At 40.1% G+C, this 14,885-nt stretch overlaps 1 protein-coding gene across 2 annotated transcripts in view; it reads left to right on the top strand.

Annotated features, from left to right (window-relative positions):
• Window positions 1-11,541: 11,541 nt before the first annotated feature.
• igsf9ba (immunoglobulin superfamily, member 9Ba) overlaps window positions 11,542-14,885 on the top strand; it is a 72,449-nt gene continuing 69,105 nt past the window's right edge. For both annotated transcript variants that reach the window (XM_028573558.1, XM_028573559.1), the window contains exon 1: window positions 11,542-11,852. In XM_028573558.1, coding sequence (XP_028429359.1) covers window positions 11,789-11,852 — 64 coding nt within the window. In that variant the 5' untranslated portion in view covers window positions 11,542-11,788. The remainder of the gene's footprint in view (window positions 11,853-14,885) is intronic.

Raw genomic sequence — 14,885 nt, 5'->3', positions numbered from 1 at the left:
AATGTATATCTTTCACAATATAAAGAATGCAGCAATGTTGGTTTTCGGATTTAATTTCCACTCGTCTATCCGGTCTCCAACCCATGAGCCCTGTTCCTGTAAGCTTGACAGACAGGCCTGACACCAGTCATGCTATTTAAATGTGCACTGTGTTGAAATAAGCACAGGATATGAAAGCGTATCAGCCTGCATTATTATGCTAAATCTGCAGCGAAATGAAACAGCACATTTTCTTTTAGGCCCACATAAAAGAAGATTATAACACTGCAGGTGCTGCAGTGTTATAATAAATGAAAGAAGTTTGTGTTCCATATTCTTTCCAATGAGCGGTGTTGACATGTACAGTATATTAAACATAATACAGAGATTGCCACTGTGTTACAGTAACAGTAAAACAACTGTTGTTGGAGTTTTCTTTGAGTGCAGAATGTGGACAAAGGCTTTGTTATTTTTGTATAAAATTTGATATTCAGCATTTTAATTTTCATGTATATACATCTGCATGCAGTTCAGTTTTACATACCAATGCATTGTCACTCAATTCTATTTTCGTTAAAGACTTTTATGTAAATGTCATGACGGCTCCCTCAGCTGTGTTTATTTTTGCCTGTTCTGCCTCTGTGTCCCTCTTTCCATGCATCTCGATAAAGCTTTATTGCCATTCTCCGTGGAGCCGTCCGCCAGATGCTGTCTGACTTTCCTCATTCTGGTCACCTGACTCCCACATCCTTCTGCTCACCTGTGTCTCATTTCCCAAATCACCCCGCAGTACATACACCAGCCCCTTTTCCCCAGACAACTGCCAAATTGTCATTATTGCTTTGTGCCTTTGCTTTCCAGCCTCTGATACCTGGAACTGGAACCTGTCTAGTCTGCACCTGCCTGCAGGTTTCCCTGACTAATTCCTGCTATCCTCTGGACTCTACAACCTCTGTTTGGACTTGCCAGTAAGCTTATCTATGTTGACCTTTACTATAAATCCCTGAACTGTTCCTGACTGCCTGATTGTCTGCATTTGGGTCTTGTATTCCTTGCTGCCTCGCACCCACCCGCCTGGCAGTAAAAGCTTCCATATCTATGTCCTTCAAATTTTGTTAAAGTTCAAAGTTCAAATGGCAGGCCTCTCACGCTTTAGTCCACACTTCAGTTGTATTTTCCATCTGCAGCGTCTTACGCTATAGCAGAATACAGAGCAAGCGGTCTACTGTAGATAACTTTGGTAAATTAGTTTTTATTATTGGGAAGTTCTGCAATGCACCCACAATAACTAGTTGTTGTTTATCTCAATTCAAACATTAGGGGAGATGGTAAAGAACATGCAGGGTAAACTGGCATTGCAGATTTAGCCTATAATGATACAGTGGCACACTGAACTCAGCTGCATCATCATAAACCAATTCAGGCACCAAACATACAGCCAAATGCTAACTCTTATTGATTTTCTTTCAGATATTTTGATTGATAATATGTGATCCAGGGCAAAACAATAAATTTGGCTCATATTGGTGCATTAAGATAAATGATACATGGGTGGCATTGATAGTGGCTCTCCAGGTCTGAAGTGATTCAAAGAAATGCTAACGTGTTCTATATATGGCTGTATATTGGTCATAACTGTCACACTTTTCTTGATGGATATTCTTTTCTCTAAGTAACCTTCTGTGAGTGTCAGAAACCTGCTCTTTGAAGGTTCCCACATAGCTCCCAACCCCCTTCCTGCAGCTATTATTACTGTGCATGTAAAGCGAGACATTTCCTGTCCTGCCAATATTTCTGCTACTTATTGTTCTTTTCCTCACTAATTCTGTAATGCAATTCACTTTTTAAGCTGGACTCTGCATTTCAACCTAAAACTGTGGAGATTCCTCGGGATGTGTGCATGCTATTTTTGGTCTCTGCCCTTTTAGAGTTTTATTTTACATATTAAGGGTTGCAGCTCACACACATTCGGCTATAGCTCGCATGAAAAATCTGCAGCCACAAAGTGTCTCCTCAGAGCAAGAGTGGGAGGCAGCTTGAGGTTCAGGTAGGGAGGCGGCTCAAATTTTCAGATGGGAAAGGCTAACGAACAAAGCAGGAGAGGACAAAATTTCACCTCATGCAGGCTGAGTGAGGGAGGAAAGACTAACTTATAAAAGTTTTTCAGCAGGGCTCACAACGTCTTTTGAATTTACAGCACGACTCATTTTGCTTTGACAATTATCACAGAGAGAGAGGTATTCCGCCAAAAGAAATTAAATATGGTTCATAGTATTCCATGTAACTTGAATTTTACCTTTTGTCTAAGGTACAGTTTGCAAATACATCACGTTTGTCATCTTATTAGGTCAGAAGTCATCAAACATATAAACCTAATGAGATTTTACTCGCCTAATGTAGTTTATAATACATACATACTGACATTTATTTCTGCCTGTCATCATTTTCCAAAGCTTGCGTATTTGATATTTTCATAAATTTATACCAAAGTATGTACAAATATATTGTAACAGGGCTAATAACTATTAACCGTATTTATTAAACACTAATCTTTGACATTTTGAAACAACTTTTCACTCCACTACATTTATTTCACAGCTATAGTTACTTTGCAGGGTTATATTCTACATAAAGAAAACCTATTATCACTTTATGAAATATGATTGATTAGTACAGGTTAAACTGCCCAACAGTGTATATTATCTAAAACAAAGACTACCTAGACCAACATAAAAAATGCTTCTTACAGGTTTATCCATGACCGGGGCGGCTTTGCACCATAATAAATATTTTTACTTAAGTGCATTTTGCTGATAATACTTTTGCATTTTTATTATTGGAATGCAGGACTTTTAATTTCAGCTGAGTATTTTTACATTATGGTATTGTTAATTTAAGTATAGGACCATATATACTTCTTCCACCACTTTTAAATGAATTATTCTACAGAGATTATTGCCTTTTGGTTGGCACATTCCTTGCAGGGGTTTCAAAGAAAAAACAGATCCTGCAGTAACCTCCATTTTAAATGCTGTTATATCCCTTTTTAAATGAATAGATCGAGCTTTAGCAAGAGCCAAGCTCTCAGACTCTTATGCCTGATAATTATTTGCTGAAACGGTTTCTTCCACTCTTTATTTACTTGTAATTGGCCGTCAGTATGCAACTTTACTCTGTTTTGCTTCATGCTCAGTATGAAGCAGTGCTGGTGTCAATATCTCAGAACACAAGAGCTAAATTATGTAACATGTCGTGACCAGCACTCAGTGGTGGAAGAAGTATTCCAATTACTTCCCAGATAGCAGGGGAACATTGATTCAGTGTTGGTCTGCTATCTAGGTTTCTAATACCACAGTATAAAAATACTCCATTACAAGTACGCCTACAAGTCCTGCATTCAAAATGTCACTTCAGTAAAAGAAGAGAAGTATTAGCAACAGCATGACGCTACTGCAAGGATCAAAACAAAATAACTCCTGTCACTGTTATATTACTGGATCATAAGCAGTGCTCTAATGTTGTAACCTAATTTATTCTAAAACGTACTATAGCTGTAAAAGAAATGTAGTGGAGCAGAAGTAAAGTAGCGTAAACTGAAAACAGCCTACTCGAGAGAAGTACCTCTTAAGTACAGTACTTAAGTAAATAACTCTATGTCTGCCTTCCAAAGTAATCCTGATGAATACAAAAGTTTGAAAACTTTAGCATTTTGAGCTGCTGTGTCTGTTTTCAGCTCATGTACTGTAGATGGACCTGACAGCGATCAATCAATCACGTGGGGTTATATGAACTTAATAGACTCCAAGGGCGTAACTTTGGGTCCAACATTGGGGGGGTTGAGATCTCCACCTTTGAGCAAAATTGAAATATTGAGCATATCTAACACTTCTACACAATTTCCTGCAATCTGGGGAATTTTTCTGCATCAATTTATAGTGCAAATGTCTTTATTTATGTAATGGAAATTATAATAGGTTTCTAAGGGAGGGGGGCGGGGGGAGGGGGTAAATTACACATATGATAGACTCACCCTGAAATCCACCAAAGAGTGACCAATCGCATGTGGTAGAGCCATCACATTTGCCCACTACCCCGCGTGTTCTCCATGTACGCTGTACCTTGATTGAATTATGAGTGAGCTGTTGCCTTCCCTTTGGTAAGATAGGGACAGATATTAAGCGTAAGCATACTGTAGGTATGATAATGTGCAGTGAATCTGTATTGTCATATGTTTGTGGATTCGGTAAGGACGCTAATACAGCTCCTCACCTTTTCTCTTCATCAATGTAATCACTGAGTACAAAGGAGAAGCAGTCTAACCGCCATAACTACAGTAATATGAATCATTTGGGAAGAGAACGTACTGATCAGCTGGCTGGCAGGCTAAATCAGTTTGTGTTGCCAAGCACTGCAGAAAGTTTCTCTATTGGTTGTAATGGGGTTAACTCTGAAAGTTTTCACAAGTCGAAAAACAATAACTGACTATATATATATATATGCCCTCTCTGTCTTTCTTTCACTCACACACTCACACACTCACACACACACACACACACACACACACACACACACACACACACACACACACACACAGATTCTCCCCTTGGCCACAGTAATTGAACTTTTGTTCTTGCTAAAGAGATGCTGCGAACAGAGTTTCACCCACAGTGAATTTCATTACATTCAGAGAGGCTAAATGGAGCTGTGATGCTATACAGCACATATCAAGAGTCAGAAAGTAGCATGCACTGCATCTACAGCTCAATTAGCACTGTGGTATTAATAGCGTTCACAAGTGAGCTGAAAGACGGCATGATGCACAGGAGAGAACAATGTTTAGAGACTTGATGATTTCAGTGTGAGTTTAAGGGTGAGCAGGCGGCTTTAAATTAAGATTTTTTGCTTCGTTTTAACACTGTAACTGCAATACTGCTTGGAATATCAAATATCTTGGTGTGTTATAATTAGAATAACCAATAAGGAGCTCTTTTGTAAGTAATGTACACCTGTGGAGAGTGATGTAAAACCATGGCAACCATACATGTAACCTCTTGCTAAATTGGGTTCAACAACATGATTTAATGTGTTGTACGGGGACACTTAAAGCTAAGTGTCGTGGCACAGACATTAAATAACTTAACATTTAATTATTTCACTTTCTGAGGTGAAACGGCGTCCAGATTTTGCTGCAGTTCAGTACACTAAAGAAGACAAAGGGTGGCGCTTCACGATTCCCATATTTTCCCCACAGTTCCACCATTTAGGTGGGCTGTTCACAGACTCCGCTGATGACCACTGAACATGACAAGTGATTCTCATTGGAGGGTCAGGGCAGAGAATGAAAGTGACTTTGAGGCCCCGAGTGCTCTTGCCAACGCAACATATGTGTCATTCAAATCTGCTGCTTCATAGACTAATAGAGCTAAAAAGAAACAGTGAAAGCAGCAAAGTTGACGCGTTTTAGTCCTGGTATTTGAATTCAAATCATCACCATTTTCATAATAACATGACACTGTCTCTATCAGCAAATTCACAAATACAATATGCTGCCAAAATGTGACTAAAACAGTAAATTAGGTTTAACAAAAAATAGTAATTCACTGCAGAACTTTATCTTGAATCTGTGTAAAGTGTAATACTGTAATTCTAATAAAAGATTAATTAAATGAAACTTGATTATGCATTAGATATTGCATATACTTACTATCTACATCATCTTGCTTGGATCAAGTTAGGCCGTCGATTGCTTTGTAAATGTGATGTGTCAGAGCTGGTTAACGTCAGTGCCAACAAGATAGGGGGGGGGGGAATAAATCAACATTTGTTTTTGTTATCAGAGGCACCCATATACAGTATAAGAACAGTGGACCAGTGTGACAACAGGGCAGCATGGTGGCCCAATGGTTAGCACTATGGCCTCACAGCAAGAAGGTTCTGGGTTTGAATCCAGGTCGTTCTGGGCCTTTCTGTGTGGTTCAGTGGAGTTTGCGTGTTCTCCCCATGTTTGCGTGGGTTTCCTCTAGGTGCTCCGGTTTCCCCCACCATCAAAAACATGTACTAGGTTCTCCAGTCAGTGCCCATGATCAAGGCTCAGATCTGGAGTTGGTCCCTGGGTACTGCTCCCTTGAGGGATGGGTTAAATGCAGAGAATGAATGTGACAATAAAGTACCTTTAATATATGGGTGGATATCAGAGTTCAAGGATTCTTAAAACATTTAATGATTACGAAGAAACAGAACCACAAACCCACTTGTTGTTGCCGTCCTAAACTACAGTATAACATGAGGGTTTGTGGTTCAGCAGGACACCAGGGAAACCTCTCAAGGTCTGCTGAATCTCTGCACTCCACTTCAAAAGCAGCTGATATCATGAGACTGTGGTTACATTATTACAAAACGCTACAAGAGATTAAGCTACTTCCAAAATTAGTCTTTTAGCCTTAGTCCTTCCTCAAAGCCGAGAGATTGTAATCAGCCAAATTTAGATACTGATATATCTATAATTATTGTCCATTTTTATTATGTACTATAGACCTTCCATTTGTGTCCTGAATAAAGTCGTCATTATTATTATCAATTTCTGCTGACAGCAGAGCCTCACACATAATGTATTTTCAACTGTATCAAAAACCTCCAGATATTTACTATCAAACTGGGATTTTAGCTTACGTAATGAGGGCTACAATTAACCATAAGATTTATTATCATTGACTTATTTTCTTTAATCATTGTTTTGTCTATAAAATGTCAGAAAACCATGAAAAATGTCCTTACTGCATCTTACAAATTCAGTCCAAAACTTCAAGATATTCAGTGTACTATTAAATATGATAAAGACAAGCAGCAAATCTTTTCATCTGAGATGCTGAGACCAGCAAATGTTTGTCATTTTTGCTTGAAAAATTACTGAAACTGTTTCTTGATTATCAAAAAAAGTTGCCAATTGACTTCCTGTCAAATGAAAATGAAATCAATGCATCATTACAGCTCTAACAATGACTAAAAAATAAATATATCCAAAACTACAGCAGCGTATCTGCAAATATAATAAAAGTATTTCCAGTTGATTACAATTAAAGACTCATTTGATTCATTATACTTTATTGCTGAAATGTTTATGTGCACACTGAAGGTGATTGTTCTAATATTGATTTTTGACATTATTTTACATACATAAAAAAGAAAATCTTTTTATCATAATTAATAGACTAGACTAGAGTTTTTTTTAAGGTGAAAAAGAATGTTCTTACATTACTCTTAAACACAAATAAATTAAACAAATGAAAAGTGAGGCTGGTCTTTTGTGCTGCTGACCACTACTGGACAAAAGCATGAATAATACTTGGAGAGTGAGAGTGAGAGTTTATAAAACCCCATAAACAGACATGCAGCAGAACATCTGTTCTGGTTAGTCAGCTGCAGGCTGACTGACTGCTGCTGCATGGGGCCCTCAATGTACACATCCATATATCTCTGTCACTAAAGCATCTGTGGAAGCTTTTGGGTCTATGCTTAGTCACACCACCAGTGTACAGGTTTACAGAACATGGCAATAAAGTTTTTGGTTAAACATTATGGATTGTGAATGCCATAATAATTGTATAATTGTAAAATATTTTCTTCTTCTTCTTCTTTAGTGGATGTAAAGTAAGGCCTTCACCAATGTGGACACGAAAAGGTTGCCTGCTCGCAGTAGTGACAGACTGAGAAGATCCCACCGATAGTGGAGATAGTGAGAGGGTAGGAACGCCAGATGTCAGGCAAATTCCACTGAGCCTGACTAATCAAAGGTAAGCCAATAAAGTGAATCTCTTATTTCTTCAGTTTCAGATCCATGGAGATTCTTACAGCGCATCCCTGTAGTAAATACCCCTTTTCTGATCATTGAAAGGATGCAATCATGCACAAACATCACCATGAAACCCATTAAAAGAGGAATCCGATGACTCAAGCATGTAACAAGGGTTATGACAATGAAAATAATCCTGAAGTTGTTTTTCTGGGCAGTGCCACTGGTCCCTAAAGCATTCAAAATTTAAAAAACATTCATGTTCCCCTGCTGCCCTTTGGTAACACAAGTCTCACTTAACAGAGCTGAAAAAACAATAGTTGCGTAAGAGATTATCTTAACTGCTCTTATCTTTTCTCTGCTCTGGCTCGTAGGAAATCAAATTCTATCGTGGAGAAAATGAAGAAAAACAATCTCTCCTCCGGCTTTATGAAGCAAATGCCATTATGTCATGTGTGTTGTGTCACTGTGGAAAGTTTAATACTTATCAAGGCTCATGCTGAAGAAGGTATAGGCCAGGGGTCAGTACCTTCACTATCAAAAGAGCCATTTTTGGGCAAAAAAATATATAAAATATGTCTGGAGCCACAAAACATATTTGAGCCTTTTTATTGAAGGTAAAACAGCCTATAAAGTCTTAATTAGCCTATTAACAATACTATTAGGTGTAAATGAGCATTCATTAAAATGTTTTTTTGTCAGAATGTAGTGAGGACCCAAGTGCAAATGAGAGGCAGGACACTAAAAAAAAAAAACATCTCAGGAGATTTGGCTGGAACAATTATTTTATGTATTCACTATTCACTCTCCATAAAGGGTTTTCCACGCCTTACTATGTTCTGAGCTGCCACAAAACTAGCACTGGAGTTTGGAGATTTGATCCAATTCTTAAAAGTACATTTGTACACTCTGTTTTTCGCAGACGTTCCGAAATTGCTCTCTTTCTATCATCCCAGCCGTATACTTTTCAGCAAATGCAGTGTGCTTGTTTTGAAAATGTCTTTTTAATAGGCTATTACTTATTTTTTTCTGTGCTAATTTCTAGCCGCAGATCAAGCATACCTGTAAGCCAGCAGCGTTGGCGGTGAAACAACCAAATCTGCCCACGCACTATTTAATTTTCTTTTTTACTTTTAGACTAAGAATTCCTAGCTAGCCTAGCTAGGAAAACTCAAGACTAGCCACCGCTATTAAGGTTCAGCAAAATTGAGAGGATAAGGCCATACGTTGGCTATGACGCAGATTTTGGTAGATTGAAATGTTAACATTTTATTCAGTGAAGACTACACATTTTTACATAGGGAGAGAATGTATGAACCACTTAAGGCCTACAACAATGATTATTCATTTCCATATACATGTACGTTTTTGTCAATGCCACAGGGATCCACTGGAGAGCCGCAGGTCGCAGACCCCTGGTGTAGGCCTAGTATGTTCTGGTGTTGTGTCAGCACTTCTGTAACTTTAGGTGAGGGTTGGAGGGGGCTGTATAATGTGACCTTGTTTTGCCATGCAGGAGTCACAGCACACTCTTGCACACCTCTCCTGACAGTAATTGTGAGAATCAGACGGATGCTCCACCTTTAAATCCTCTCTGTGGAGTTTTAAATGCGAAACCCTCCATTTCTCCTGATTAGTCACACAGCTGTATGAATAAACAAGGACCGCCCTACCACACAGCTATTTAGGATCCATAACTTATGACTTATAGCTTCAGTTGAAGATGCCATTGAGTAAAGTTTCCCCTCCAGCAGTAGTCAAGCTGGTTTCTGGTGTTAGAGGAGGTTATTTCTCTTCAACTTCCAACATTGGATCTTCCACCTAAACCTGCTTTCAGTGAAACATGTGCAGTACTGTGTCTGTGGCATGGTGTGCCCCCCAGCTGTGAGGGAGGAGCTCAGAGAGCATCACTCAGACGCTACCTCATCCAAATCTGATCATTACTCCATTCTGTATAAAGCTGGTGTTGTTTTGTCCTTCCAAACCTTTATGGCATGGAACCCTATATAGAGAAGCAATGTTTACATGCGACCCCTTTTCACAGGTTCAATACAACTATAAGTTGCGAAAGACAAATGTTCCCTTCTCAGACTCATTCATTTGAACAGAAACTATCCAGAATTTCACAATAAAAGCCAGAAAGAAACATATACTGTATGCGTAACAGAAATATTTTTATTTTGTTGTTGCTTTTCTTATTTCCTAGCTTGGTAATCATCTGGCAACCCCTCAGGTTGATCCTGACGTCTCCTCTGGGGATTCTGACCTGGTTAGGAACCACAGAAATAGTAACACAAAATAATGTGAAAATCTGAATAAATACGTAAAGAAAAATAACAAATGCTTTCATGCAGCGCACAAGAGAGTAGTCTGATGACTAAGAAAATGATGTGACTCACATGATACAGCTTTCACAGCCACCAGATCACAACCCAACACCTTAGAGAGCAACAAAAACCAATGAGCGAATATCTTTTGGAAGACTAGCGTTACCCCCGTTAGAGTTTTAGAGACTTAGGGAGGACACTGTTCTGGCAGCTCCAACACCTTACTAAGACAACTAATGATGTTTATTTATTTCATATGTCACTGTATTTAACATGCCTATGCCTGATGGGATGCTTTCATATGAGAACACAAGTTTCAATTTAAGGTCTTACTACATATTGTAGTGTAAGACTAAAGGCATTAAGATCAGAGTCAAAACGGGTTATAAAATAGTGATAAAAATGTTCCAATGTGTTGTGAAAATATTACTCGGCAGGATTTTACTGCAGGACCAAAGAGGTCTGCAGACAAAATGGAGAATGTCTTTTTAGTCACCTTTTTTTTTTTTTTTTTTTGGATTTTCTTTCATTTCAGACAGGAATATGACAGTCTCACAAAAAGGGAGGGGGGGAGAGACAGACAGAGATGCAGAGACAAAACTGTGACAAATTCTGCTGAAAGACCACGATTTGCATGACTAGTCTTCACCGAATTCTTCTCAAACGACAGATCACATATCTTCCAGTAACACACAGCAGCCGGTGTCAGTGTTATTTAGGTGAGATCAGAGCGGATGTCGGGCAGCCAGATGCGCACAGGCGTTATGATCCCTCTAGTGCTCATGCATGTAGAAAACAGAGGGAGTGAAAAGGAGGCAGCCTTATCAGTGGTAACCATGTGTGCGCAGTGGGCAGCGTGGTGGAGCTGCATCCTCGCGCTCGCGGCCATCGAGGAAAAACCAGGCGAACGGTAATCTGTCGCCACACCCATCACATAAAGCCAGACACGGCGCGGTAGCTGGAAAAAAAAAAAAAAAAAGAGAGCGTTTTAATATCGTTGACAGGGACATGACAACAGCCGAGGGCTATGGGTGAGCGACAGATGAGTCACACACCTCCACTAGCTTCCCCTCCGTTTCATTGCACATACAGTGAACCCGCACCATAAATAGCGGGAGGGTGCCATTATTGATGTGGCAAATAAAAAATAAATTAAAAAAAAAAGAAGGAAAATGCTGCTCGGGTAAATGGATGATGGGCAGTGATGGTGCACGTGGGGCCAGTTTAGGAGAGGTATTTAAAGATGTGGACGCGTCTCTCTGTCAATGCGCATGATACTGCGGTTCCACTACTATGGCACGCTCCAACTCACCTTGAATCGGCGCACGGCCGCTCTCCTGTCATTCGGGTGCGGGGCGTACGGAGAACCAATACACGCCCCAAAGCCTCAATCAGCAGCCAATCCAATGACAGAAGAGGCGGACCTGTGGCTGCGTTCTCACACTTGGTTTCACTATGCGCTCGTAAAACGGCTCCGTCTACTACGAACGCGGCGGTGCAGGTGCTCTGTCTCTTCGGGAGAGGATGCGGATGGAAGGACGGGGGAGGGAAGGGATGAAGGGAAACGCCACGAGGAAAGAAAATAGGATATGAAAAGGGGCTTTTGCTAAGAGACCGTGAGGTGCAAGGTCGAATATGAGAGTTCGGTTGAACGGGGCACTTTGCGTGGTAAAAGCTGGTCGGCAATAGTACTATGATTTGGTATGTGGCCACTCTGATAGCAAGTGTATTCAGCACCAGAGGAACGGCCGCTCAAGGTGAGTTGAAGTGCAATATATCTTGTGCCGCACATATGATTTCTGCTGTCTCCGTGCACGCTTCATTGGTGCTGCTTTTTTGAAATCGCATGGGATTTTTTTTTTGTACGTTAGGTCATATGAACTGTGGAGCTAATTCATCCTAACAAATGGCTGCATATCACATATGTCACGTGAAAGTTCAGCCCTGGTTAAATCGTATCAGGGCAAACAATAATTGTCTTGAAATGGCCTGGCTCATATATGCATGATATGTGATCCACATTGCCAGTGATATAGGCTACAAAAGGTCCAGAATGATTGGCCATGACAAAGATGGGTAGATTGATATGGATGTGTGGGTTTAAAGGCCTGTATTGTGATATGCACGAGGCTCATTTGTGTGATAAAACAAAGATGAGCACATTGGAAATAACGTCCCCGCTGCTAAGGACTGAAATGTGTGCATTGTAACCTATCATAGCAAGCAGTCCCATTTGAGTTCTCCAGAGAGGGGTGTGACCGTCTAAGCCCTCAAGATGGAAAAGTAACTAAATAATGCATTACGTGTCAGATAGAATGCACTCTTGGATTGATAGAGCCCATTGGTGCATGCATGTGATTCACATGCTGAATTTCCCACTGCACATGGATACGGTCACACAGTGCTGTGTGTGATGCACCAAGCACATACAAGGCCCGTCTAGTGATGATTCAAGTGGCTCATTATACTAATCATTCCTAGAGCAACACACTGCACAATATCCCTTGTGTTCTTATTTTTCTGAGCACTCTGTATTGACCCATGTACTTACTTAACCTTGCTTTTCCACTGGTGTCCAGATGAGGGAGACATGTGCCAAGCTGTCGCCTGGTAACTGATCCCAATGACCCCCACATACCCAGTCAAAACTGGTCTGCTCTCAGGTCTGGCTCCTCCTGTGATGACAGCCAGGTTCAAGTCGAGCACAATGTGAAAACGTCCTCTCATTAAACATTTGTTTAAGGAGCAGAGAACATCTCATGGGGTGTGATTGTTTCGAGCAGAAATTCTCCATTTTATGAAGACGTACTGTAGATGTAGCTTAATAATATCGACTCAAAGGTGTTGTCTGGTATCGGCACTGCACTCAAGGTGATTTACTTTTGAAAAGGCTTACAGTACAGGCTGCACCAGAGAGTCACAATTCACAACATAGTCTAACAGTAATTATAAATGAGAGCTGGTCTACTTCTTTTATTACTGCGTCCCAGAATTTAGTGTCTGAACCCAGACTGGTGCGACACTGAAATTCATGTTAACACCAACTGTGACTTATTTTTCATCCCCATTTCATCAACACACCAACCTGTCATCAGAGTTGAAGGCTTTTTGACAATAATTATGCAGCTTTAATGTCATAAATGCTAAGTTACATACTTTTTGCAGCATAATCTAATGACAGGCTGCTGTTCGAAGAACGTGTAAAGTACGCTTGAAAAGAAGGCAGAGTTTGTTTAAACGGTAAAATAAAACTTTCACCGCAGTGCCTTTGCATCATTGAGCTTTTTTTTTTTAAAAGGAGTAGCTCGATATTTTGGAGAATAGCTTATTCGTGTTCTGCTGGGAGTTAGATGAGGAGATCGATACCACTCTCATGTCAACAAGCTGCTTAGCTTAGCATGAAGACTGGAAACACTGGGAAAGAGCTAGCCTGGCTCTCTCTGAATGTACAAAAATCCACCTCACAGCACATCTCTGCTCACTAATAACATGTTTGTTTAATTCATACAAAATCAGGTGTGAAAACAAAAAATTTTGGTTTACATGCTGGACTATTTCTTAGCTGGCAGCAGTGACTTCCTGGAGTCATGTTGTCACTGTGCAACATATCCTCATAAAACTGTTTGTATGATATCTTACAAAAAGTTGCACATATGCACAATTGTTTTTTTGTGCGCTATTCTACGAATGTCCAGCAACACAAGCGATCAGTGCGCCTGCACGAGCCCCCGCAGTGCAGAACCTGGCAACAAAACTACTTAGGTTTAGGAAGAGATGGTGGTTTTGATTAAACTGGCTAATCTTCTTATACATGGGCCTTGAACAGCGGCCTCCTGAGTGAAAGTCCTGGGTGTTTAGTCTGTCCACCCACCCCCACCTCCTCCCTCAGCGGACTTTGTTGTTCTTTATACTACGTCACCTGACCTCCTTCTGGCTCACCATTACGCGGGTTATGTAGTACAAATTAAATAGTGTATTTATTTTCATATAAGTATGAATAGCAACTGAGAACAGGCAATCAGCAGGACTCCGGGAAGTCACTCTTCTCGGCCAATAAATTGTAGTTTTTTTAACGTTCACGTGTACGGATTAAACAAGCAAAATATAACGCGTTTCTTACTTTTGGACAGAGCCAGGCTAGCTGTTTCCCCCTGTTTCCACTCTTTGTGCTAAGCTAAGCTCACCAGCTGCTGTCTGTAACCTTTCTGTACAAATGTGAGAGTGGTATCAATTTTGTCATCTAACTTTCAGCAAGAAAGTGAACGAGCATACTATGCAAGTACTAATACTAATATGCTAGTGATATGCATGTGTGCTATGTTGGCACCTACCAGTATGATCCCATGCTGTTGGACTGGATGCTATACTACAAAATGGTGGTCTAAACCTGACCCTAATACTACCAATTAAAAAACGATATTAAAGGAAGTTTGATGGGTTTTTACATTGTCAGACTTGGAGGTAAGAGCAGTGCTAGCATGTTTTAATTAGTTTTCACAGCATTATGCATGAGAGATGGTAGTGGTCAGATTTCAAGGTACCAATGAACATAAATCAAAACAGATGGCCAACAGATAACTTGCTCCAAAACAGTTGAGCTGAGGCCTGGCTCCTTTCTCTGGACTGGTATTGGTGTTAGGAATGAACAAAGGGCCAGTGAGTCTGCAGCAAGACATGTTTTATTTTCCCTGGAGAGAATTACATTTAAAAAATGCTGACATTTCCTGAAACAACGGATAGCAATTTTGTTGGTGTGTTTAATTTGAATGGACTTAGAAACTGTTGAAAAA

The sequence above is a fragment of the Perca flavescens genome, chromosome 3 (assembly GCF_004354835.1).
Source record: "Perca flavescens isolate YP-PL-M2 chromosome 3, PFLA_1.0, whole genome shotgun sequence".
NCBI lineage: Eukaryota > Metazoa > Chordata > Actinopteri > Perciformes > Percidae > Perca > Perca flavescens.
This window is presented reverse-complemented; position numbering and strand designations above follow the sequence as displayed.